The sequence below is a fragment of the Gambusia affinis genome, linkage group LG23, assembly GCF_019740435.1.
Source record: "Gambusia affinis linkage group LG23, SWU_Gaff_1.0, whole genome shotgun sequence".
NCBI lineage: Eukaryota > Metazoa > Chordata > Actinopteri > Cyprinodontiformes > Poeciliidae > Gambusia > Gambusia affinis.
The window spans coordinates 16,267,436-16,293,157 of NC_057890.1; the positions used below are offsets into that span (position 1 = coordinate 16,267,436).

The 25,722-nt window shown below is 37.6% G+C and overlaps 1 protein-coding gene across 1 annotated transcript in view; it reads left to right on the forward strand.

The window, feature by feature from the left end:
* The window catches only part of si:dkey-97m3.1 (fatty acyl-CoA reductase 1), a 56,967-nt gene that overhangs the window by 5,108 nt on the left and 26,137 nt on the right, over positions 1-25,722 (forward strand). Inside the window, exon 3 of the mRNA XM_044108695.1 lies at positions 19,679-19,951. Within this exon, the coding sequence (XP_043964630.1) occupies positions 19,679-19,951 (273 nt within the window). The remainder of the gene's footprint in view (positions 1-19,678; positions 19,952-25,722) is intronic.

Consider the following 25,722-nt stretch of genomic DNA (forward strand, 5'->3'; position numbering starts at 1 on the left):
GTTCTGCTGTGTGTACACCCAAGAGCAGTAGTAACAGTAGTTGTGTTGGTGAGCTGGTGTAATGTGCAGAGCGGAGAACCTGCGGTCAGAAAACGCTTCTTGTGGTCTGGGGTGAGGAGTATTGCAACCAAACAGCCTTTGCAAAGATACAAATCTATTTATTGCAGGTGGAAGCTTGCGGATTATGTTGCAAATTAAATATTTGATATCATTTAAATTATGTTTTGGTCGTGTATTGCATGCAGTTCAGTTCAAAGTATCCTGCAAAGTCTGAGGAGTGGTTTGTCTTCCTAAAGTAGGTCTGCAGATGTCGGCCTATAAACCACAATGTAAGGACTTTTTGTTTACAAGCCGCTGAATAAAAGGAAGCAGCCATTCTCTGACGTTTTTGATCTTCAACATTATTTATGTTGTATTTCTAAATTCATAAATGTCCTTTTGCAGTAAAACCCGCTCATATTTATCTATAATTTCAACCAAACCTGTTGCAATAAGTAATAAATCAATTCATTTTGTAATAATTAAAACAAGCTCAAGAATTTCCATTTTCTCTTTTCTCTGTTTCTACCAAAACCTGGATGATAAAATTCTCCAGTCTGGTGTTTTACTCTCAACAAGCCCTTTTTCTGTAGGACAACGTTTGTTTACAGACTTCAGCATTAATTTTATTTGTTGTTTATATATTCTGGATACAAAGCTAACATCTACATTTAGAGGGACTCAGCCAATTAGCGCTGAGGAAAATGAATCCTCTTGGATTGTCTGCTTTGAAACTCCAGCCATAGCGTGTCATGTAGCAATGACTTCCTGCATTTCAGCTTCCCAAACTGCATTTTCTTTTAAATATTTAATGATGCTGTACGATGATGCTGTCAGTGTATGTCCGCAAATAATCTGGACTTGCGTTCCAGTGAAAAATACAAGAATAGTTTGGACTCCACCAAATTATGCCTGTAATTTTACATTTTTGTAGATTTTGAGCTGATCTCACTTGGTCCAAATGTCTTAAACACAAAGCTAAATCAGAAGCTAATGTCTTCCTAGTCTTGATTGGTAATGTACAAGCATTACCATTTTGGTGCTACTATTAATTACACTGAAATGTAAGGCAGTCTGGTGGAGAAAAACAAAGCCGGTGTTCCAATATGTTGAAGAAATGTCACCAGAAAACTAATATAGGTCATGAAATCCCCAAAGTGTCGGCATTGAATTATGTGGCAGTTCCTTTATTATTTGTGATTGCTCTGGTTTAATGGGAAAACTGTGCTTTCGCTAGCGGCACCAAAACAAAGTCATTAAACGATTTTTCCTCCTGAGATCATTGATATCTGCTCTAAACTTAACAGTAGATCCAAGCTTGAATTTGATTGGCTGACGCTGAGATAATCTGGAGATGCTGTGAAGCGGCGCCATCTGGGGAGAAAGTGTGGAAAACAACAACGGCATTTCCAGTTAAACCAGCTGACCCAGTGCAAAAACACAGTTTAACCCCTAAGAAAGAAAATAGACAAAAACATAAAGAGCAAAAAGGAGCTAATTCAGCAATGCACATTGTGTTGGGGATGGGCAATAAATTGATTTGATTAATTAATCAAATTTTTGGTTTTTGAATATTTAAATTTTGGGAAATTGGGATTTTTTTTCTCCTTGAGTTTTCATGCTTCAGTGATGTCACAAGGCCATCTTGTTTTACAAGTGTGTTTCACAGCTTCTGTTTATTTGGACTTTGAATTCAGGGCAACTTTTTGATGGAATATTACCATTTCTTTTCTTAATCACAAGAATAAAGTCATAATATTACAAGAATGCAGTTGTACCACAATAGAGTCAAAATCATGCAACAATAAAGGAGAGTTCCAACATGTTTATAAAACGAGGAATGTTAAGAATCTAACAAAGTTGTATTTTGGAATACATTTTTACAGATATTACTTAATAGAAATACTTATTTTTTAACACATCACCATTAAATTATTATCAGTACCAGGACTTTGAAATGATCATCCAAACGACTAAAACGTATTTTGAAGAAAATTTACATGAACTGATCTGGTAACATTAGAAGCTTTCTACTCATAAAAAAACAACTTCTTTCTCATAATTTAAATTTTCTTTTAGGTAAAATTGTGTCTTTATTCTCATGTTATGATTATTCTCGTAATGAAATAGAAATGATTGAAATATTTCAAAATAGTTTCTGTCATACGTAATTTCTTTTTTAGAAAAGAAAGCGAGCAAAAGAAATCGATTAAAATCTGAGTTGGTATGAAAATGTTGGAGGCTGAATAAGAGTTTATTCTGAACTAAAAAGATGTTTGTTTTGTTTTTAAGCTAAATAGAAAAGTAGATATGAATCAGCTGACGTCATCTTGGTTCCTTATCCACTTCCTTTCTCCAGTCTAATAAACATCCTTTTTCCTCTGGTGGGTTCAACATTGAATGCCACACCGATGCGTCTATGCAGGGTAATGTAGATCATATTTAAGGCTCACTAAATTATAAGGTGCTGATATTTAAACAATGTTTAGAAGATGGTCTGCTGAGCTCATCAGCGCTAAAATGTCAGATCCAGGTTAGAGCAGAGAAAGAATAATCTTTGCAAAATAATCAGATTAATGTCTCCCCTTAATATTTCTCATCTAAATTTTTTGTTTGAAATCTGTAAAATAATTAAATCAAAAGACAAAATCCTGATCTATGTTTCGATGTATTTTTAAGTGTCACAAAATTGAAAAGCTGGTTTATTTTCTTTTGGTTAAGCCTGCAGTTTTAGACTCTAGAACTCTATATAAGTTCAGTCCATTTACCATTTTTACCATTTAAATCTTCAGAGTTTTTTTTTTTTTTTACTCAACCCCTTTAAGTTTTTTTTTTTTACAATTTTTACCTAAAACACTTTTAAAAAAAATGTAAGCACGCTAACCAAATTTATGCTAAAAACTTTGAGAAATCTGAAGGAAACTTTTAAAGGCTTTCAGTGACGCATTGTGGACTAATTGAAGTAATATTTATACTGCTTCCTTTGAAATTGTATTACAAAAATATGTCAACCGAAGTCGGCTAAGATTAAAGTTTGTAAATGTTTGAAGTCAACAAACCGCAGTCCCAACCCACAATTGTTTGCTTTGATGAATGGCAAATCTCTTTGTCACATCCACATGTTTGCATCTTCCTCAGTAGCATTAATCTGTCATTAAGGCTGTTCCTTTGACAACATGATACTTTGGGAAGAGATTCTGAGATCCTGTATTCAAAGAAACAACTTCAGCCACTTGAAGTTGTCCAGAAATCCCTGGAGAAGGAGTTTATGCACCAGGATGTGAGGCTGGAAGCAAAGTGCTTGTAAAGAGCTCTTGGAATGAGTGCTACCAACCCCACAGGTATATCCAGACTGAGGCCTTTGGGGGCTTTTGTTTTCCTTTTCAAACTCAGTGACGATATGTGAGCATTGACTGTTTCTCAAGTGAAATTGAGTAATAGTGAAAAACAAGACAACCCCAGCTCCACCTAAAGACTATTTCTGCTTTTTGGATGGACATTATGATGGGGTTTGTTTAAGGACTAAAAATGACCAAATGTGATTTGTAAAATATATTTGGGATCCAGTTTTAGTCTGACTTATAGAGGTTTTGCGATACCAAGATGATTAGCACAAACTCCTTGACGTCAACGTCCATCTAACTGCAAAAATACAAAAATCTTACTAAGTATTTTTGTTAAAGTTTCTAGTGCACATATCTCAGTACACTTGAAATGAAACAAAACTAGCTGAAAAGTAACATTTTAGCAGAAAATATGAGCTTCTTTACGTCAATAAATCTTTAAATGGGACCTATTAGGCATCTTTAAACAGGTTAGAATGGGTCTATGGGCTGTACCAAACATTTTTATTACATTACATTCTTGGACAATGAGATTATAGAATATCCAACTGCAGATCTTTGAAAAGCAGAAGTGGAGCCTCGTGCACAATCAATAAGAATGCTGGAAGTTGTTTCTGAATCGTAAGTCCGCAACAAAACACTTTGATTTTTCCAGCAGCCATTGTACAGTGCATGCAGCGGTAAAACCAGCTGACCAAATGCACTGGGTTGCTAGGTGACGGCCAGAGTTGCTAGGTAACAATGTAATCCTTGTCAAATGTGACTTAACAATTGGGAGGTTTTTGAAACTACTTACTTACCAGACACCAATAAAACATAAACCTTTTGTCAAAAAACAAAAGGTTTGTTTGGGAGCAGTTGAGACCAAAATGGAAGTACAGAAATGTGCAAAATGTGAATTATGCATAGGTCCACCTTTAATATAAATGAAAAAGTACCGGCTCCACTGGCAGATTAGTTAATAGAGAAAGATGTTACAAATGAAATAATCTACCACTAGAACTCAGGTTTTAATTGATATTAATGAAATCCATCCATCCAAGCTCCAAGTTAGTTTAGTCTCTTTTCAAGTGTAGTAAGATATGTGCACTAGGATCTTATTACACAAGATCAAATGTACTTGGTAAGGTGGTTTTGCAGTGCTGTTTACACACCTCTTGGTATGACCGTCCCTCCTTCCACCTTTTGAGAAGAACGAGAATTTACATCAGAGCAATCTACAACTTAGTGACTGACTCGCCTGACGGGCTACTCATGTGGCGTTTGCGTCAAGAGCCTCTCAACCTGCTTTTTTGTGGCAGTAAAAGGGATAAGCCTCTAGGGCTTATTTGGACTGATGGTTGTCTGCAGCGCCATTAGAGCCGTCTGTGGCAGGGTGGCTCGAACTGGCTGTCTGTATCTGAAACTTTTTGGATGAACGCCCAGCATCACTATGTAGGGACATGATGGCCACCGGCCAAACTTTGCTTTGCGTAGTTTACCCCTACGCTTTTAGACTTTTGTTTGTGAGCTGCAACACTGTTTCCTCTTAATGATTTAGCTGAGACTAAAACAAGAAAATGGGAATGTTGAGGGAGTGAAGGCTTCCACAGATTGCCCTGCGGTGAACTGTGAAGCAGGTTGTTACAGTAACAATGCAGGGAGAGTCGGCCTGGGTTATCTCATGTTTAGTTAGAGCTTTGAGCAGATCTGCAACGGGTGTGTGGCTTTTATGTTTAATTTATCAGAAAATACTTTCTGCATTAAATCATCTTCACTTTGTTTTTCAGGTACTCGAAAAGCACATAGTTTTAACACCAAATATGCCTTAATATACATTAATACACACAATGGAAACCAACCTGAAAAAGCTAGCATCAACAGTATTGCTCATTCAGCCAGTCAACACCATGGAAAATCAATGGCGCTCCTCGATTGGCCAGCAAATAGCGTGTCAGGTGGCGTTGTGTCATATTATCTAAATGTTGCAAGTGAAATGGAGACTTATTGGACCAGGCAACTTAGTCAGTCCCAATGAAATCCATCCAAGCTCCAAGTTAGTTTAGTTGGATTCGGGCTGAAACGATTAATCAGATTAATCGTGATTAATCATGATTAATCAATTATTGAAATAATTGTCAACGGATTTAATAATCAATTAATCGTTAATTGGAGTTTACAGACTCAAAAAAAGTTCTTTTGTTGAGAAAACAACATATTCAGAGCAGTAATTAAGCCAAAATTGTATAAAATATTAAACGGTTTGCATTTAAGATTACAACATCTTGGTCTGTAACCCAAAACTTCTCAGTTTTAGCTTCACCCAGCTCAAATTCACTAAAGGAAAGTTATGTTTTTGCATTTTAGGCAATGAAATGTTTAATCATAATGTTGAATTAGATTTTTATTTTCACCTTTTTTTTATGTATTTCTAACATTGTATGAAAATGGCTTAAGAGGTGAAATGACATTTGTTTTTATAATTTTCACATTTTTATCCGATTAATCAATTAATCTTCAGAACAATTGATTATTAAAACAATTTGTATGCAGCCCTAATTCTTTCTACATTTTCAGTTCTGTTGAGATTCAGACATTTATGGCTCAACATATCATGTGTGAAACTTTTAGGAGTAGTTTCCAGAAGTTACGCCTTTACTTTCACTGGTTTGATCTCGTCTTGAATTCCTGCTCCAATCAGTGAATTTCTCTCTCTGCAAATTGTTAGTCTCATTTTGTGTACTATTGGGTAAACTGAATGGACGAGCCGTTTGCAAAGCTCATCGTGCATCATTAATCAGAAACCTAGCTGGCATCAGCAGAAGGAGAAGCGTGCAGAGGGCCTCATTAATTAGCGTCGTGTGTCCGCTGTAATCCATCTTCGAACCGGATACCTGATTAAATTGCTCCGACACAGATCTTGGGTTCCTTGCAAGAGAGCTGTGCGTCATTGTAAAAACAAGACGGTATCAAACGATGTCTGGGTAACTGGGCTTCACGCTCACTGGTGCGGATTATAAATGTACATGCAGAAAGCAGGAAATGAAAGCTGCATTAACCACAACCAGGAAGAAGTTTTTACATTTTTTAGTTTAAAGTTTTCCTGCTCTGAGCGAGTAGTAGATGTGTTGCTATCAAGTGTTTTCAGTTCCTGGGAGTGAATATGGATGAATTTTGGAACAGCACTGTTGGACATGGACATAAGACCTTTGCCTCAGAATCTGCTGGAGAAGGTACCCCCGGCCTTTCTTTGTCGTCAAAGCCTCAAATCTTGGCTTTGAGTAGGCCACTTCAAATCATTATGTTGTTTTCATTTCATGTTCTTTATCTGTTCAGAGTACGGCTGAAATGATTCATCAAGTTAATCGTCAAGTAATCCAGTATTCGATTAATCGTTAACTGCTAAAAAAAAAAGAAAAAAGACCATTAGGACTGGAGTTCGACACCCCTGATGTCGATAAACCTGAGAGAAAGGCTGACCTCCTTCCCACCGCGATCCTCTGACTGACTGTCTAAAGAAGAGAGTCGGGTTTGTTACTTGAAAGCATCGCAGCCTGATCTTCCCATGATGACAACACTGTCCAGGTTCACGACCTCTCGTCCCCCCGCTGCGGGTCTCAGGGTACGGTTACTGGTCTGGCTCCGGCCCGGGCGTAAACAGACACCCAGGGCACAGTGATGCACTGTCGCTCCGAAGCATCTGGTGTAATTACAGAATCCCTCCACCGCCGGAGAGACAATGGCAGAGATGTGAGTGGACAGGCAGGAACATAAGCTCACAGCTTCCTGATACCTGGTCTGTGACCGGCTGGAATACAGATTAAATTAAAGGGATAACGCCTAAATCCTTAAAGCCGGGAGCAGATATAATGAATTTTAATTAGATTAGCTTTTGTCTGCCTCAGGAAAAGAGCAGAGGCTTGCTGTTGTAAACCAATGTGGATCTTTGAAGGCGACACCGATTTCTGGGTCTGCCTGAAATCTGGCCTTCCAGATGTAAATGGGATGTTTACAGAAGGCCTTGAGACGACAGGTGTTACTTTTTTGTGTTATAGGACAAACTAATTTTAGTAAATTTAGTTTTAAGCAAACAAATTGTCTGATGCTGTGTTGGTCAGTATTTTGAGGAGACGAGGCATTTCCACTGGAGGAAAACCAGTGTTTACCCAGCTTCAAGGGTTTTATTCCCCTGTTGGCATGCTGGTATTTAGGAAATGCTGGTATTCAGCTCAGTGCTGACATTGAAGTTGACTAATGCAGCTATAATTATTGACTGCATTTCTGTTTTCCTCTTCCTTCCTCCCTCCCCTGCTGTCTGCCAGCCTTTTTGTGTCGCTTTCTGAAGCCCAGCATGCAGCTGTAGAAGGTTTTTCTTCTTGCCCGTGTCTCCAGCAGCATTCGGCTGCTGACCTACTAATGGAGGACTTATGTGAGGAACGTCCAGGGGGCGAGGCTGCAGAGTCGGGCCTTAAAGCAACCCGCCTGAGACGAACAGCATGTCCGCTCTTTAAAAAACCAGAGCAGACAGAAAGGAAACATGAAATTAGGGCCGGGGCTCCAGCTGCATTGTCTCTGGACAAAAGTGAACCTCAGTTGCCTGCTGGTGTTGCTGTTTCTCAAGCAGCTCCTTGCTTTACTCCAGTACTGACCCTCAATTTGATGTGATTTGGTAGAAATGGGACTGAAAACACAAAAGAAATCCCCTGAAGCTCTTGGTACTTATTACTGCTGCCCACTAATTGGATTTTTCCATTTCAAGTCATCGTATGAACACTAAAAAAACATAAATCTGGGACAAAGCAGGATGAATATTGTGTTTTAAAAGCCAGGCTATGATTAATGGCGTTAAAGAAACTAAAATAAAAAAGTTATTTATATATTAGATAGTTTGTTCAACCATTTTTGTCATTAGGACAAAACCTTTTCCCATAGCATTTGATTTGGGTCGACGGTTCATAAATCTGTGACCATAATCCAGAGTCCTGTGTTGAGATTATCAATGAAGAAGGTTAATTTTGTCTAATGTAACGATTTTTATTGATTAGTCTATTCATTATTTTTTATTAATTGATCGGCTATTCTGACAATTTATCGGATAAAAAAAAGTGCCACCATTTTTGCTGGTATGATTTTTAATTTAAACCTTTTCTATACAACATTAACAATACATTTAAAGATTAAACTAAACAGATCAGTTCCATTTTCAAATAAGCATCTTCTTGACTAAAATGCAGCAGGATTCCTTTAGTGAACATTTGCAGCAAAGAACGAATCTGCAGCTTAAAAAATACACCTGAAAAGCTCAGGTGTTTCTGCTTGACTTAGCCTTGATGTGGACAGTGCAGGGAAGACATGTTTATATTTTGGATTTACAGTGTCATAACTGGATAGCAAAACGTCCTTAAACGATTTTTAAATTATTTTTTTAGAGGATTTGAACGAGGAACATTGACATGTTCTGGCTAAAACATATTTACAGACGAATAAGATGTTGTCTTTATATTAAATGTACAGATTGTACAGTTTGGTGGGGGGGTTCAGAAAATTGCCTTCTTTTGAGTCTTTACACTCATGTTAACCATCTACTACTAAACTACTTTATTAAAAACGAATATAAAAAATGTTTATTATTAAACATCATAATTAAATCTATTATTTGAGTAGACTGGAAACTTCTGTATGAGGTTATGTTTATCTAAATCTGAACATAATTACGAAGCATTTTCTATGTGTCACGGTTTAAATCATATTTTTCTGTATTTATAAACATTGTTGTTTTATTTGAAAGTTTAATATTTTTGTATTTATATTAAATTAAAAGTCTATTTCTTGTGGCTGTCTGACACCAACTCAGCTTGAGACGTTCTAATCCAACTCCGTCCGTTTGCCTAGAAAGTCCGGTTTGTTTGCGAAGGTGTGAATGCGTAACTGAACTCTGATCCAGAACCAAAACAAAACTCTCGCAGCCTAAAACCTGGGTCTTGGTTCAGTTAAAGTGAACTCAGTGGATATTGATCGTCTTGTGTTTTTTTTTTTTTATTCCAAGCTGACACTAAAATGGATCCCTTCCCATCGTTGTTGGTCACATTTTCCTTAGTAATTTCTCTTAATTTAGATGATTATCTCCAAGATTAAGGTGATCATGGCAGAAGTAAATGAAATGTTTAGTTTTGTGTGTCACATAGCTGCCAAAGTTCTGCTGTTTTTCCACTTTTGAAGAGACGCATTAAAACAAAGAAACAAGAAATTACAGGAATATTCTGATGAATGTTTTTTTTTTTTTTTTTTTTTTTTTTTTTATGCTTCTTGACCAATAGGTGTGGACGCAGCATTCTGACCAATGTTTCACTTTTTGGGAGTAAAGTGTTAGTTCTCTTTAGTAAATCTCACGTGTGAGTGTCCATTCCAACACATCTCCAGCTGCAGGAATCTCCTCTGTCAGGCGTTAATCCAGAGTGACTTTCAGCCGCTCTGCTTCGTGTCTGCAGGGAATCTGTGTTGAACAAAGCAGGAATGTCAGAGGCCTCAGCAGAAGACTTTAGTGTGACCTTTTTTCATTTAATTTTAGTAAATCTAGATTTCAGTAAATCTAGATTATTATCTCCCTCCCGTCTGGAAACCGTAGACTCAGGAAACTCTGATCACACCGTTTGTATGTACAGGCAGCACAATGCAAAACAGGAATCTGATACTTTAGAAAAACTTATTAAGCAAAATGATGTTCTGCATTTACATATTATTTATGGATCTCTACAAGTTTTCCAGATGCAACCTACTCTGTTTAATCAGGGACCTTCAGGTAGAAAGAGCATGGCTATTTCCTGAAATGCTGCTCAGACAGGAAGAAGTCATCACTACATATCAGTCGCGATTAACCCTAATTATCTGGATGGTTTTGTTTCTTTATCGTCACGCATTGCTGCACAACATTTAAACATTTAATCCGGCTGCGATGTGGTCCAAAAACACAAACTTTGGTCTGTCTGCAAACCTCGGTCTCTCTTTGTTTGAAGTGAACTCTGGTTCAGTTTAAATACATATGTGAACGCCAAGCGCATCAGACACCGCTCCAAAAGCAGGAAGTGGACTACAGCGCAGGGCATTCTGGATAAATGAAACCAAAACAAATGTGCAAGTCTTGCACTAAAAAACAAAAGAGAAATCCTACAACCGCTAACAGATTATGCTTCTCCTTTTTTATTTGCATTTCATGAATAAGGAAGTAGCGCTCAGTGTCATCTGACTTTTTCATGTTGTTTCCTTCAGTGGTTCTTGGTGCAGCGCCCCCACAGGCCTGGAGGAGAACAGCTTTTTCAAATAGTTTGGGTCAGTTGACAGTGCAGTATGAACGAGAACCACAACAGCTGAAAAAAAATGTTACAAATGTTGTAGTTTTGGTCCCAAATCTAACTGAGTCTACCAGAACATCAGACGTAAAAATGCACTACAGGAAGCTAGGAGTCTGTTCAAGAGGTCAAATGTATTGTAGACAGTGGTGAGCACCGGTAGATAAAAGGTTAGTTGAACTAAACTTAAAGCACTGATCATAAACGTTGTTACACTACTGCTAAAGCAGCAACTTCACTTCAAATTAAATCAACAATTCAGCACCAAATTCATTTTAAACTTATAAATTGAATGTTCGATAATGCCTTTAGATACCAATATTATTATATTTTTATGTCTTGTTCTTCACTTCACTGTACATTTTTATTTGAAATAAAGTTTCAAATTAAGAGCATCAAAAACTTCTTTCAAGTGAAAGTTTACAAAACAGCCAAGTAAATGATTAATACGTTAGGATTTATATGTAAAAACTAATTTAGGTGAAGCTAACGTTTTGAAATTAGCTAAAGCACAGGACGAAAACATTGCACACATTGCTTTTGTTTCAATAACTTGTGCAGTTCTATAAATTAACTTGCCTCACTAGAAATCATCTTAACTGACCTGAAACAGGAGAAGTTTTTACTTATTCCTCTGCCAGCGGGGGAAAATAAAAGTCATGCGTGTTTTTATCTGGTGTATGTAAACATCTGGTTCCAGAGGTTCTGACTTCTGCCCTCCTTGTTTGAGTGGTAGTGAAGAAATGAGACGAACCAGAGGGCGGAAGTTGACATCCACACTCTGAGGGGGGGTCATGATGCATTGGTGCATCGTTGTCGTGGTTACACACAAATAAGCAGCAACACTGGGCGTGCGGTTGGGAGCTGCGAACCCACATGTTGACACAAGGCTTTGATCAGAGCGCTGGATGTCGATCTGAGTCACACAGGAAAGCGTCACTCCAGCCTCATGACGACGACGACTCCAGTTGCCGTCGGTTACCGTTCAGGAGCCACGGGGACAAAGTCAACCACATGTTGCTTGGTTGGAGCATAAAAAGCAATAAAATGAGCAGTAATTCTGCTTTCTTGCATGTAAATTCACACATGATGCATGTGATAAAAGATAAGCTTTAACTTTTTTACAACTCAGAAAGAGGATTGTTTTCAGCTCCACTTTCTCTGCCAGTAACCATCAAATTATATTTTAAACTGTTGATAATAAAGTTATCGCTGCACATTTACATGAAGGTTCCTGCCTACAAAGTCCAGCCGTGATAAAGTTGCCATGAATTTGTTCGTTCCCTGAATGACTTTAAAAAGCCGTCATGGACTTCCGGTTATGGCGCTGAGGTGAGCGGACGCGTTGAACCAGAGCTCCCAACTCGGTCGTCCAATTCCCCTTTGCCAGAGCTGAATTAACCCTCTAAAAACGGATATTTTATGATGAAAAGGGGAAAGCCATCAAAAGGTAACGGTAAATCAAAACAAATACAAGAAACGGACGAGAGAACTTTTAAAACACTATTCGACGAAGGCGTAAGTGACGAGCACATGGCTATGGAAGGGCTTCAAGCTAGCATCGGAGCTATCCACAAAGAGATCGTAGCTATCCGTGCAGACGTGAAAGAAGAGCTTCGCTGCTTTCGTGACGACTGACATGAAGAGAGATTTTAGACGTTTTCAAGAGGAGATTAATGGAAGACTAAATGAAATCGTGTCGGACATAAAAGAGAACCAAGAGAGAACGGAGGAGTCGTTAAAACGTGTGGCAGAAATGGAGGAGTGGACCGCAGCGGTGAAAGAGGTGCTGTCTCAAACCATAAGCAATCAAGATAAAATTCAAGCCAAACTGACTGATTTAGAAGCACGCTCACGTAGAAACAACATCCGTGTGTATGGGATTCCGGAGGACACAGAGGGAGACAATTTACTGGAGTTTATGGTCGGTTTCATTAAGGCTGAGCTGTCACTCCAGGATATTGACCTAGCTATACAACGCTGCCACCGGGCTCTGGGTCCCAAACCACCGCCGAATGCGAACCCCCGCTCCGTGGTGGTCTCCTTTCTGGCATTCAGAACCAGAGATTTGGTGCTTCGCGCCGCGTGGAAGAAAAGAGAGATACACCTCAACCAGCAGCGGGTTTATTTTGACCAGGACTATCCGACAGAGACCCAAAAGAAGAGGAAAGCTTATGCCCCTATCAGAAAACTTCTGAAAGAAAAAGGTCTCCGCTTCCAAACCCCGCAACCAGCGAAGCTTCGTGTGTTTTGGCGGTGGCCGGTCACATATAACACGCGGCGGACGCCTTTGAGAGACCTACAGAAGAGAGGTTTCGCTCCCGACTGCAATAGCAACGATGGTTCCCCCCCGGCGGCGCCGATGGAGATAATGGACAGACTGTCCTGGGTGATGGCGGAGGCCAAAAGACGGAACCCCGATGCACACGGAGAGAGGGCACGGAAAAAACTCAGCGGATTTCGTCATGAATCGGGAGTTGATGCCGCTTCTCCAAGTTAAGCGCCGTTCGTTAAAAATCATGCAGTAAGATAATGCAATCACACTGAAAAAATCCAGCGTGCGGACTAAGAATTGAATATCTTTGTCTAGAGACACTGTCAGACATAATTATAATAACTCTTTATCCAACCTTCGCTAATGTTAAAGAGAAATACGTTACAGATTAAATAATAGACAACACATGACCGTAGTTATGGGAGCCGGTTCAAGGGCTCTGATTGTGCACTGAGCTTAAACTCATACCGAGCGATGTCAGTTTGCACTGGAGAGACCCCCCATGGACAGAGTCTCATGGGGATTTTTCTCTTCACCCGGGACTCTGTAATGAGTCATTTTGTTTTGGAAGTCGTTCCTTTAGTATGCCTTCAAGTTCCAGGTTCTTTGTTTATGATTTTTACAAATGTTTCATTGTTGAGGTCACCTTGGATGTGCAAGTTAGAGGGTTTTATCCACTTTATGATTTATGCTCCAACAGCAATATAAATTTATAACTATTAATGTTCACGGGTTACAGAATCCAATTAAAAGAGGAAAACTCATAGCTAAGATGAAGAGAGAACAACAACAAATTATCTTCTGGCAAGAAACCCATTTAACAAAAGCAGATCACGAAAAGTTTAAAAAAATGGGGTTTAGAAAGACATTTTATTCCTCCCACTCAAGTGGAAACACCAGGGGCGTGGCAATATTAATTGCAAATAATGTGGACTTCCAGGTTTCCAAACAAATTACAGACAAAGAAGGCCGTTTTATTTTGGTGAGGGGAACATTAGACTCAAATGAAGTAACTTTACTTAACGATATAGACCTCCAGGACATGACAAAACATTTATTGATAAAATATTTGATCTTATATTGACTGAAACATCTGGCGTTTTGATATGTGGAGGGGACTGGAATGCACAACTGCATCCTTCCCTGGATTCCTCAAACCCTTCAAAGAAAATCAACTCAGAATCCCTGTATATAAACAAAATGATTAAAAGGATTGGCTTATTGGATGTCTGAGGGAATGCCACCCGTTGGCTAAGAAGTTCACCTTTTTCTCCCACCCTCATGGCGTTTACTCAAGAATTGATTACTTTTTCCTATTTAGAGCAGACAGATATAGGGTCCTAGACTGTACTATTGGTACTAGGGATGTGTCAGATCACTCTGGTGTATATTTGAAACTATATTTAGATACTCACCCTAAAACAACAATATGGAGACTTAATACAGCTCTGTTGAATGATAACAAATTTGAGGAATTCGTTAACAAAGAATTTACAGAATATGTAGAATTCAATAACAGCGAAGAATTGTCTCCAAGTATATTATGGGATGCGGCAAAAGCAGTACTGCATGGAAAAATAATAATGTGGGCATCAAGGAAGAAGAAAGAAAAATCTGAGCAATTCAGTGACCTGACTAAACAACTAAACATTTTAGAGCAGAAACATATTGAAACCAAAGACCCTGCTCTACTACAGCAAATAGCTGCATTAAAAGTCGACCTAAATCAGAAGCTCAATGACAAAGTGACACTTAATCTCAAATATATTAAACAAACGTATTACGAAAATGGACCTCGGCGAAAAAATATTAGCCTGGCGACTAAAACAACAACAATTAGACAGATCCATCTTTAAAATTAAAAACCCTACTTCCAACCAGATGTGTTTCTCCCCGGACGAAATACATAATTCATTTGAAATATACTACAGGAACTTATATAGTCAACCTGAATTAACTGAGCTTTCCTCAGTAAAACAGTTTCTAGACTCCTTGGATCTCCCCTCAATTGGCATTGAGCAAAATAAGTGGATTTCAGCAGATATCACGCCAGAAGAAGTTGATAAAGCCATCTCAAAATTGAAAGCAAGTAAGTCACCTGGAGGAGACGGATTACCAGCTGAATGGTATAAAATATTTAGGAGATCTATAAAACCTCTGCTGTTAAAGTGTTTTAATCATGTGCTTAAAGGAGGGGAAACTCCACCATCCTGGAAACAAGCAATAATATCCATTATACCAAAACCAGGAAAGGATAAAAGTGAGTGTAGCTCATACCTTCATTTCGATCTTGAACATTGATTACAAAATATTCACTTCAATAATTGTCAGTAGACTAGAAAATATTATTCCCGAACTGATTGATACAGACCAGACAGGTTTTATCAAAAATAGACGTACTCAGGATAATGTGAGGCGAGCGTTACACCTGTTCGACTTTATGAGCAGAAATAATTTGAAATCTTTAGCAATCAGTTTTGATGCTGAAAAAGCCTTTGATTCTGTACGATGGGATTACTTATATTTGGTTCTGCAGCGATTTGGTTTTAATAATACAATTATAAATTGTTTAAAATCACTATATAGTTCACCAGAAGCCCGGATCAAAATAAATGGAGGCCTTTCAGGTACAATTCCTCTGGAACGAGGCTGCAGGCAAGGATGTCCTCTGAGCCCAATCCTCTTTGCACTTTTTATAGAACCACTTGCTCAAAAGATTAGGGAAGACCCAGAAATTAAGGGAATCATATTTAAGGGAAGAGAATACAAATTATGTCTATATGCTGATGATGTCCTGGTGACCTTATCAGATCCAGATGCCAGTCTATCCAACCTCATGTCCTGCCTCCACCAGTTTGGACTTCATTCAGGTTATAAATTAAATATTGGAAAAACTCAGACCCTGTGCTTTAACTACTCACCCGAGAGGAAATAAGTAACCAGTTCAAATTTAATTGGAAAACAAGAACCATGAAATATTTAGGTGTAAATATTACTAGAAACATAAACAAAATATACAAAGCTAATTATGGTGCTATGACTAATAAAGTTAAAAATAATCTGGACAAATGGGCTCCCCTGATGCTCGATTTGTACAACCGAATAGAAACCATAAAAATGATAATTTTACCTCAACTGTTGTTCCTTTTTCAATCTTTACCAATAGAAATTCCCCCCAAGCAGTTTAACGAGTGGAACCGGATCATTTCCAGGTTTATATGGCAGAATAAGAAACCAAGGGTACGCTATAAAACGTTACAGTTACCAAGAGATAAAGGAGGAATGTCACTCCCATGTTTGGAAAATTATTACAGAGCAGCACAACTTCAATTTGCAGTTTACTGGTGTGAAGAGGGGTATGAAGCAAAATGGAAAGAACTAGAATTAAGTCAAATTGACATCCCCCTGCAGGCCCTGCTGGGGGATAAACACCTCAAGACTAAATATGCAGATGAGTTGTGTGTTGCCACAAAAGTCCCTCTCAGTATTTGGTTTAGAGAGTTCCAAAACCCACTTTTGGAAAGGAAAACTAGGATATTAAGATGGATCGAGCACGATAGGGACTTTATACCAGCACAACTTGACTCAAAATTCAATCAACTAACCAGAAAAGGCTTGACTTCATACTGCATGATTTCTTCTGGTACTGATCTGGAAAGTTTCCAACAACTGCAGGAAAAATTTGACCTTGACAAACGAGACTTTTTCAGATACTTGCAGCTCAGGCATCACTTTAATAAGAACATTAAATGGTTGGAAAAAAATGATCAGGACCTCATTAATATCTTTATCGATGCTTATAAAGGTAAATCTTATAAGAAGAGGCTGTCCAGACTATATGTGCGCTTAGAAAATAATAAAAAAACATCTACATTATATATTAAAAATACATGGGAAAGAGAGGCTAAAATAACGCTGACGGAGGATGAGTGGCTCAACATATGCCAAACAAACTCAACCACCACTAACTCAGGTCACTGGAGGGAATTCTCGTGGAAGAATATTGTTAGGTTTTTTATAACCCCCAAAAGGACATTTTCTCAGACTGGCAGATCTGAATCTGGGCATTGTTGGAGACAATGTAACAGTGTAATGGCTGACCACTTTCATATTTTCTGGGGCTGCCCATTGATTCATTCCTTCTGGCTGAAGGTAGCCAAAGAGATAAGAGCAATTCTTGGTTTCGAAATTGAGTGTGAATTTAAAACTATATACCTAAGTAATTTACCAAATGAACTCAACACTCAAGATAAGTACCTTCTGAAAATAATACTGATAGCAGGAAAGAAATCAATAACAAGAAGGTGGCTCAGTGGGAGCCCACCGACGTTGTGTGACTGGTCAGCCATTGTTGAAGAAATACGTGAAATGGAAATGCTTACCTTCTCTATTAGACTCCAGGAAAACAAATTCCAAAAATGTTGGTCGAAATGGTTAATGTATAGGAATTCGAAAGTAAATTGAGTTATTGTTAACTTCATTATTCTGGGTACTGTAAGGACTTGGTAAGTCCGCAAATAAACTCTCACCTGTTTGACTCTTCATGGAACTCTACAAGCACTGTAATCTGTACACCTAAAATCTCTGTTTTAAGTTAATTTTTTTGTGATGTATTGCTGTCTTCACCCCCCCTTGGTGACCTCTCTGTTCAGATTGCTGTTCACTGTACTTGTGATTTTTTTAATTTATTTTTTATTTCATTTTATTTGATTTTTGTGTGTATGTGTTGTTTTGCTATGTATAAAAACTTTACCAAAAATAAAGTATAAAAAAAAAAAAATAAAAAGCCGTCATGACAGTCAGACATACCAGGAAACTTTGAGATTAACATAAAAAAATTCTAGAAAAAAACTCAAATTTAAGAATTTAAAAAGCAAAAAAAAAAATTGATAGAAAAAAGTCTTAGGAATTTTTAAATTATTGCCAGAAATTTAAGAATAAAAAGTTGCAAATCCAGAGTTTCAAAAGTTATTTTTGAAAATTTCTGAACTTTTTTTCTAGAAATGTTTTGACTTTAGAAATTTAGAAATAAAAGCAAAATCTAGCAAATTTCTGAGGTTTTTTTGGTGGAAATTTACTTTTTTTTCTATTGTCAGTGGTCCTAATACACCATCATACACTTTTCCCATTTGAGCAAATTGTTTTTAACATTTTTTTAATTATTCATGTTTTTAAATTTTCATATCAGACAAAGATAACCTGAGTTATTACTTATTTTGACTTGCTTTTCTTTAAATTCAGCCACGTTACAGAGTTTAGGGACATTCAAAAGCTTTTTATTTGTATTTTCTTTGACTAGGCCACTCCAAAATCTTCATTTTGCTCTTGTTTAGTCATTCTGAAGTGAACTTGGTGATATTTAGGATGCATTCACACATCATTGTTTTGTTTTCCAGTTTGTCTGGGCAGCTGTGAATGTGCAACTAGACCATGAAAGTGAACATTTTGGAGTCTGAATCAGTTCATGAATCAGTTCATGAATTTGTCGTAAATAAAGGTTTTTAATTCGGTTTTCTGCTGAAACAGAAACGATCCAGGTCTGTTTTTATTCACAGTGAGCGAAGTCCGGGTCGCTCTGTGATTGTGTTGGTAGTTTCTGTGAGTCAGACGTCCGTTTGGATCTCAGTTAAGATTGTTATGACTAAAACTGGCCTTCCTGCTAATAGAGCTGCAGCTATGTAAACTAAATGAAGCAAGAATAACTGAGTCAACACTGTTGTGATAAACTCTGCTGCAGGAGCCGAGACCTTCTGACGGGTTTGGTGACGCCTGCTGACCTGTTCCTGGAAACTGTTGCTTGTAACAAAATGTTCAGATGATTGTTAGAATAAGGATTTTTTTTTATGTACAAAAAAGAAAGGAAGTTTTGTTTAATTATAGTTTCTGAGTTCTAAACCTTAATACATCAATTAAAAGTGGATTTTAGCACCAATGTGTACTTTAAAGAAGCCGGTCACGATTACAAATTTTGATGGACAATTAATTGTCTCAGACATTATTGCCATAAACAATAATATTGTTGTTCTGAGACAATTTTCAAGCAATATAATGATAATTGCATAATAATAATGCAAACGGAAGACATTTTAAATACCCCAAATAAACAAACTAGACGACAGAAACAAGTAAGATCACTTATGTAAACAAAATTGTCCTTCCAAAAAAGGTTTAGTGGAAGGACAACTAAACCTTTGTTTTGAAATGATTCGTCACGGTCTCTTGGCGTTTAGACAAGGGTGTGTAAACTTTTTTCCTTTTTTACACCCACTGCAGCATCTATTCACAAAGTCAGGAGCACAGCCTGAAAACCAAACTGAAAACTTTTTATCCTCCAGTTTTTTGTAAAAATAAAAAGAGCACTAAATTATAAAAATTAATTATTGATTTCATTTTAATTTATCATGCAATTAATTGATTTATTGCTTATCGGCCTTGATGCTTGATGCTTGCTTAATGAGTAGATCTGGTCCTAGTTACCATGACAACAGAAGGAAACAGCATCAAATATTTTTTAAAGTAGATCTTAATATAAAAATTGTCGTTTTCTTCCGATTTATTCCTGAATTGTGGTCGGGGGGCCGCTCACAATCAGTCTGGGGTCCTCAAATTGCCCCCGACCCCCACTTTGAACACCCGTTCTCAAAATGTTTAAAGGAACATTCAAATTCAACTCTGTCGTCGTTTTGCCTCTGCAGGAGTTTTCAGAAGGCCGAGACCTCGACAGACTGGAAGACGAGCCGCAGACGTCAGAATCTCAGATCAGACTGGTAAACGACGGGATGGCGTCCATACCGGAGTACTACGCCGGGAAGAGCGTTCTGATCACGGGAGCCACCGGCTTCATGGGGAAGGTGCTGGTGGAGAAGCTGCTGCGGAGCTGTCCTGACGTCAAAGCCCTCTACATCCTGGTCAGACCCAAAGCTGGCCAGTCCATGAAGCAGCGGGTCAGCGACATGATGAAGTGCAAGGTAACCGAGTCATGAGATGCAGCAGCGTTTGGGTCAGTGCTGACGTCTCTTTTCCCCGTCGCTGCTAACCGGCCACAGCTGGATCCTCCTAAACTTTAATATCAAACTGATGTCTGGGAGTCTTAGTTTGAGCTTCTCAGTTTGTTTTTGACATTAAGTTTTACAGAGGCTGGTTTTTGATTATTAAATTATTTTGTGTTTCCTAAACAACTAAAATCATAGAACAAGAAACTATGTTTAGTTTTCTCTTATGCTTTTCTGGTAAGCTGCAGTTTTGATTTGCTAAAGATCTTTAAGGGGATCATAATTTTTCAGCCAAATAGGAGGAAAAGAGGAATGTTTAGAGCATTAGCTTGGTGACCTAACAAACCGGTACCTTATCCTGAAAAGTAAAAGCAAAAACTGGACTTGGAAAAAAAAAAGTAAAAAGTTTGGCAGCTTTCAGGAAGCTTTGCAACTTCTGCTCAGGATTCTTACTCTAATGCACAAGAGCTCCAATTGTCCCATTCCTCTCAAAAACTGCTCAACAGGGATTGTCTTATGCTAGTGGGAAAATTAGATTGTGTAAAATATAGCAATAATAAATGGAAATAGGTAAATATCTCACTCACTGCACTACAGTAACAAACTGTTACTGTTATTCCAAGAATAATGACGATGCCACACCAGTTACTTTCCATAAATCCTCCTGCATTGCATTTTCTCTCAATATTTTCTTTGGCTTTAGACCAGTGCTACACACACAAGATGCTAAATTACTGTCATTTATTTGGCTCAGACACAAAGAAAATAGTCGCTGCTGCCACTAATTATTGCTGTCAGACATGCAGGAGAAACGTTTGAAGAATTCAGTACGAAGATCTGGCTGTTGACTCTGCTAGCAGTCGTTATGCTAGCATATCCTGCTTTTGTGTCTTCATAGGTTTTGGATCGTTTTTTCGCCAAAAGCAAAGTTTCTAGTCACTTCATAATTCTGGTGGGAAAGTGAGATGAGCAGGCAGATGTTTTCACGCTCAACTGATTTACATTCAGGAAACTGCCTCACCTTCCTAGGATGTTTTGGGAAAGTAGAAACGCTCACTTATGTAGGGTTATCATAAAAAAATTTCTTATTATGACAACAATTTTGATTTGCTGTTATAATAATTTGTAAATAAGAAAACCTAATGTGATCAGAAATGTTCCTTGAGAGCCTAAATAAATTATCAGTGAATTCAAAAATATGGTTAAATGCATTTACTATGTGCAGTTTAATGACATGAATAAAATTTTTGAGGGTTTTAAATCATCATCTTTATTGTTATCACAATAATACCACAAAATATCGGGACAAGTCCGCATCGCCTACCCATACACTAAAAAACATTTTAAAGTCACTTATCTGTGTTTAAAAACATCACAGGCGTATTAAGGCTGTAAATGTTTGCCAAAAAAACGTATCTGCTTTTGAAAACAATCTGAGATTTTCTAGAAAAAAATTTTTTATTTTCAATATTTGAAACTCAGAAGTTTCAAAGTTTTTTTTCTAGAAAATTTCTGAAATATCAAAATTTCAGATTTTTTTTTCTTGTATATGTTCTCCTTCAATTACCTTCAATTACCTTAACCAAAATAAACAAAAAACAGTTTAAAGGCTATTTAAGGTTTTGCTCTTTAAACCTTCAACCCACCTATCAGACTTAGACGATCCTTATTCAAATTTGCTCTCAATCGGCTGATCAAAGGCAGAGCATCTGAACGTTTGCATAGCAACAGAAATTTGCCTACATATTCCTGCAGCAGCTTTTGGTAGACACGGTGAATAAAGCTCAATGAGCCCAGAAGAGTCCAAAAGTTCATATTTGAGCTTGAGCAGAAATAGATCACGACGACTAACAATCCAAACCCAGACTGATTGAAACGACAGAAGCAGCAGTAGAAGAAGAGCGTTTGAAACGAGTAAAGATGGCAGCAGAGGAAGGAAGATGCAGCTCCAAACAGCTGCCATCAGCTGCATCAGGCTGGGCAGCAAAGCATGACTCAGCAAAAACCTCCAAACTCCGCTGGACGTAATGAGGAGCGAAGGATTGATGGTGTGTGTGTATTGATGTGCTCACAAACAGCTGCTGCACGCTCCGACCGCTGCTGGCCTCAAACTGTCAGCGCACCTAAGAAAACGACACGTTCTCTTTAATCCTCTTTGTCTCCCTCTGATAGCATCTGTTTTTACTACTCTCATTGGGATTAGACCTCGCTCCTCCGGCTGCTGCATTCATTACTCTGCTCACCGCTGCGCCAGCACCAGGGCGGCGCTTTCAGAATTTGCTCTTAATTTAGCTAAAAACGTGGCTTTTCTGCTTCTTTTCATGATGAACACAAAGCCTGAACACTCGTATGAAGAAAGAGAACAATTCTGATGAGGACTGAAACGATTAATCCGATTATAAAAATGATCAGCAACTAATTTAGCAGACGATTAATCGTTAACTGGAGTATAGAGACGCACCAAAAGATACATACTTAAGCTTAACTGAACCAAAATGTACACATTTTGGTTTTAAGATAAAAAAAAAAATTCAACTTTTGTCTGTAAAAATGTTCTATCAGAATTAAATTCTATTTAAAAAAATTTAAAAACTTGTAATATTCTATTGGATACTTGTGGAATGATCAGTAACAAACTAAATTGCTGTTTTATTGCATTTTAAGCAATAAAATGTTTATTTTCTTATTTCTTACAAGGGAATTAAATTGTTTATTTTCATATTTTAATGTATTTCTAATCTTTTAGTGGTCAAATTAAAAATCTTAAGAATGTAGCCATTTTTTAAATCCGGTTAATCACATAAATAATTAATTTTTAAGATGATGATTATTTGCTTTGCTAGTCTTTGCACATATTTTTTTTTATGGTTGGGAATTTTTAAATGTAGTTTTAAAACTGTATCAGCTGAGAAATTAGGTGTTATGAACTCTATAAATGCATTTAAGAGACAAACTGAAAAGCAGGAGACCAAACACAGAACCTTGAGTTACTCCAAAGTTAGAATAGTTTAAATCAGCAAGGTCCAATTCTTATTTGGCTGGTTATTATTTTGCATTTTTTAGTCAATGTGGGAAAATTGAGAAAGAAAAAGCTGGAAAATGATTTTTCCAATAAAGACTTTGAATGCAAGAAGCATAAATAATAGTTCAGCACAATAGTTTCCAAACTTTTCATCTTCTGACACAGACCCTTAGCTGAAGTATTTTTACTGAATGAGTAAAGAATTATTAGAATAGCAAATAACCAATAAGTTTAACAATGGCACAATAATGAACATTTACATGTAGATACATAAGATTACAGCCAGGTGACTAATTTTTATCTCTAGACCCCTCAGAAGGCTGTTGGGGAAAATTATTACCAATCAATCCGATTTATTTGTGTGTTGTGCATAATGCAGAGAGCTTGTAAGACAATCAGCAGTGAAGCAGTTTAATGAAAATCTCTACCAGTCACCACAGGGGTTTTATACTTCCTGTGTGAAACCCAAACAAGTTCTTTTGGTGAGTTCATTTGTGGTCATCATGAAAAGAAGCATAAAAACTGCATAAAAAACCTTAAAATGTGCACAACTTATGATTAATGTTGACATTTTCTAAGAGCCAGTTTTTAAGATGTTTAGAGGATCAGAAGACCCCAAAGTTGAACCAGTGACCTAAAGTATCTTAACTACTGGTTTATCATTTTATTCTGGAGTAAAAAAAGTTAGTACTCTCGTTGCTTGGAAGACTTTTAGAGCTCTAAAGTCAGTTTATTTTTGTCTTTTAAGTTTATTTCTGCTTTATTTCTACATCTCACCAGTCTTTTGTGTAAAAATCCAGGCTCCCTCAGACTCGCTCTGCATTCAGAAGAACTGATATCATTAAATTTCCATGAAGGAGCTTCAGGTACTAATTGGTATTCAAGCGAGTCCTCGGGTCAGTATTATTCTTTTCCGAACGGGATAATTCATGAGGGAGGACTGTGGTATTGTCTCTCAAGTGGCCTCTCATCCTTCTAGCCAGGCCAGTGTCTTCCTTACAACCTGTTGCTAGGTAACAACACAGAGATCCGTCCCGCGGCGCATTTTGAAACGATGCAATCAGGGGTCGCTGCCCCCGGCAGGAAAAGGACAAACCGATACGAATCTCATTGTGTCTGCGCCGAATTTGACATTTAGACGGTTGTTTTTGTTTGGTTTTCTTGTTTTGTTTTGTTTTTTCCGCAGCAGCCAGGTCAGTTTGATCCGGTAGAAAACGTTGGGCTGTAAGAACCGGTCGGCCCAAAGAGGTGGGAAGGGGAATGTTTTTGGTAGGAACAAGGATCTTCTGGAATGTGGCCTACAGAGGAGGATTCTGCAAAAAGTAGAAGAATATTTTCCTTTTTCTTTGGATCACTATGCTGGTTAATGCGCTCTACCAGTGGATAATGAGCATTATTACTGATTATATTGATGAATAGTTCACTTTTGATAAGTCAAGTTTATTTGTATGGCATTATGAAGCTTAAAGGAACAGTAACCAATTGCTAAACAAGCTTTAAACATCAGATCTAACCCTCTGAGTCTGGCAGCCTTGGCTGAACTGGCTGGTTATTTCAAATCTCCTGGAGTTTATATGAAGAAGCCACTCCTTCCTATCTCCTCCCTCCTTCCTAATGACAACCATGGAATCGAATGGGGGGCCTCAAAGACATGCTTGGAGGTGATACCATTTCTATCTGCATGGCAGAGCAGGCTGTACAAAATTCATGGTCAAACCGCAGACGCTTTTCCTTGTTTATAGATACATTTCCCTGACATCACTGCCTGTGCTGGCCATGTCTTCAATGTTGCTATTGTGCTTTTGTCCCTTGATGTGTCGGTTCTTGCCCTTGTCTGTCTCTTTGTCTAGTTTATTCATTACTTGTTAGAAACTGTGTGTACTCACTATTTAATCCAGAAAAGGAATTAGAGCAAACATAGAATCCAGAGACTCACTATTTGGACCAATGTTATTCTTTTAGGTTACTTTTTGGGTTGTTATGGAGAGAGATTCGTATTGATGCAGCCCAGAAAAGGAACTAAAGCAAACTCAGAAACATTTAGTTCTTATTATTACCTTGAAACTGTGGAGTACTTATTACTTTTACAAAGTTGGAACATAATTAGAAAGTCCAGAGGATACTTATGTACTTATGTACTCAGCCTACTGTTGAATAAGGGGCACTAGAGCCCACAAAAAGACGCCCTGGTGGGAAAAAATAAAAATAAAAAATGGCAAACTTGTCAATATGTTTCTTGAAAAAGATACTATTTCCAAGCACTGTTCAGGTAAAATCACTCAATCAGGTTTATTCTTAAATTGTGCACAATACAGAGAGCTGATAGACAATCAATAATGAAGCAGGTCTGGATGAAAAGCTCTGTCAGGCAGCGACAACACATGAGTTTTATACCAAAGATAAAGAATTAACAACAAAGGGAGAGACAGTCTGGATCTGATGCAGCTGGAGAAACAAATTCCAACCTTCTACATGAAACCCAAATAGTTCTTTTGGTGAGAGTTCATAAACATTTCATATAACATGACTAGCAGATGTGATATTACTGTAATTTTTCCATCACAATGGTCTCAAAACGACTATATTATTGTCTAAGACAGACAATTTAGCATCCAATCATTGTGTCTGTTTAATGTAGAAAATCAAAATGATTTCAGTATTTATTTTTTTTTATTTTAATTTGTGAAATAGCTGAAATTCTGGTTAATTTGCACAGCACTAATGT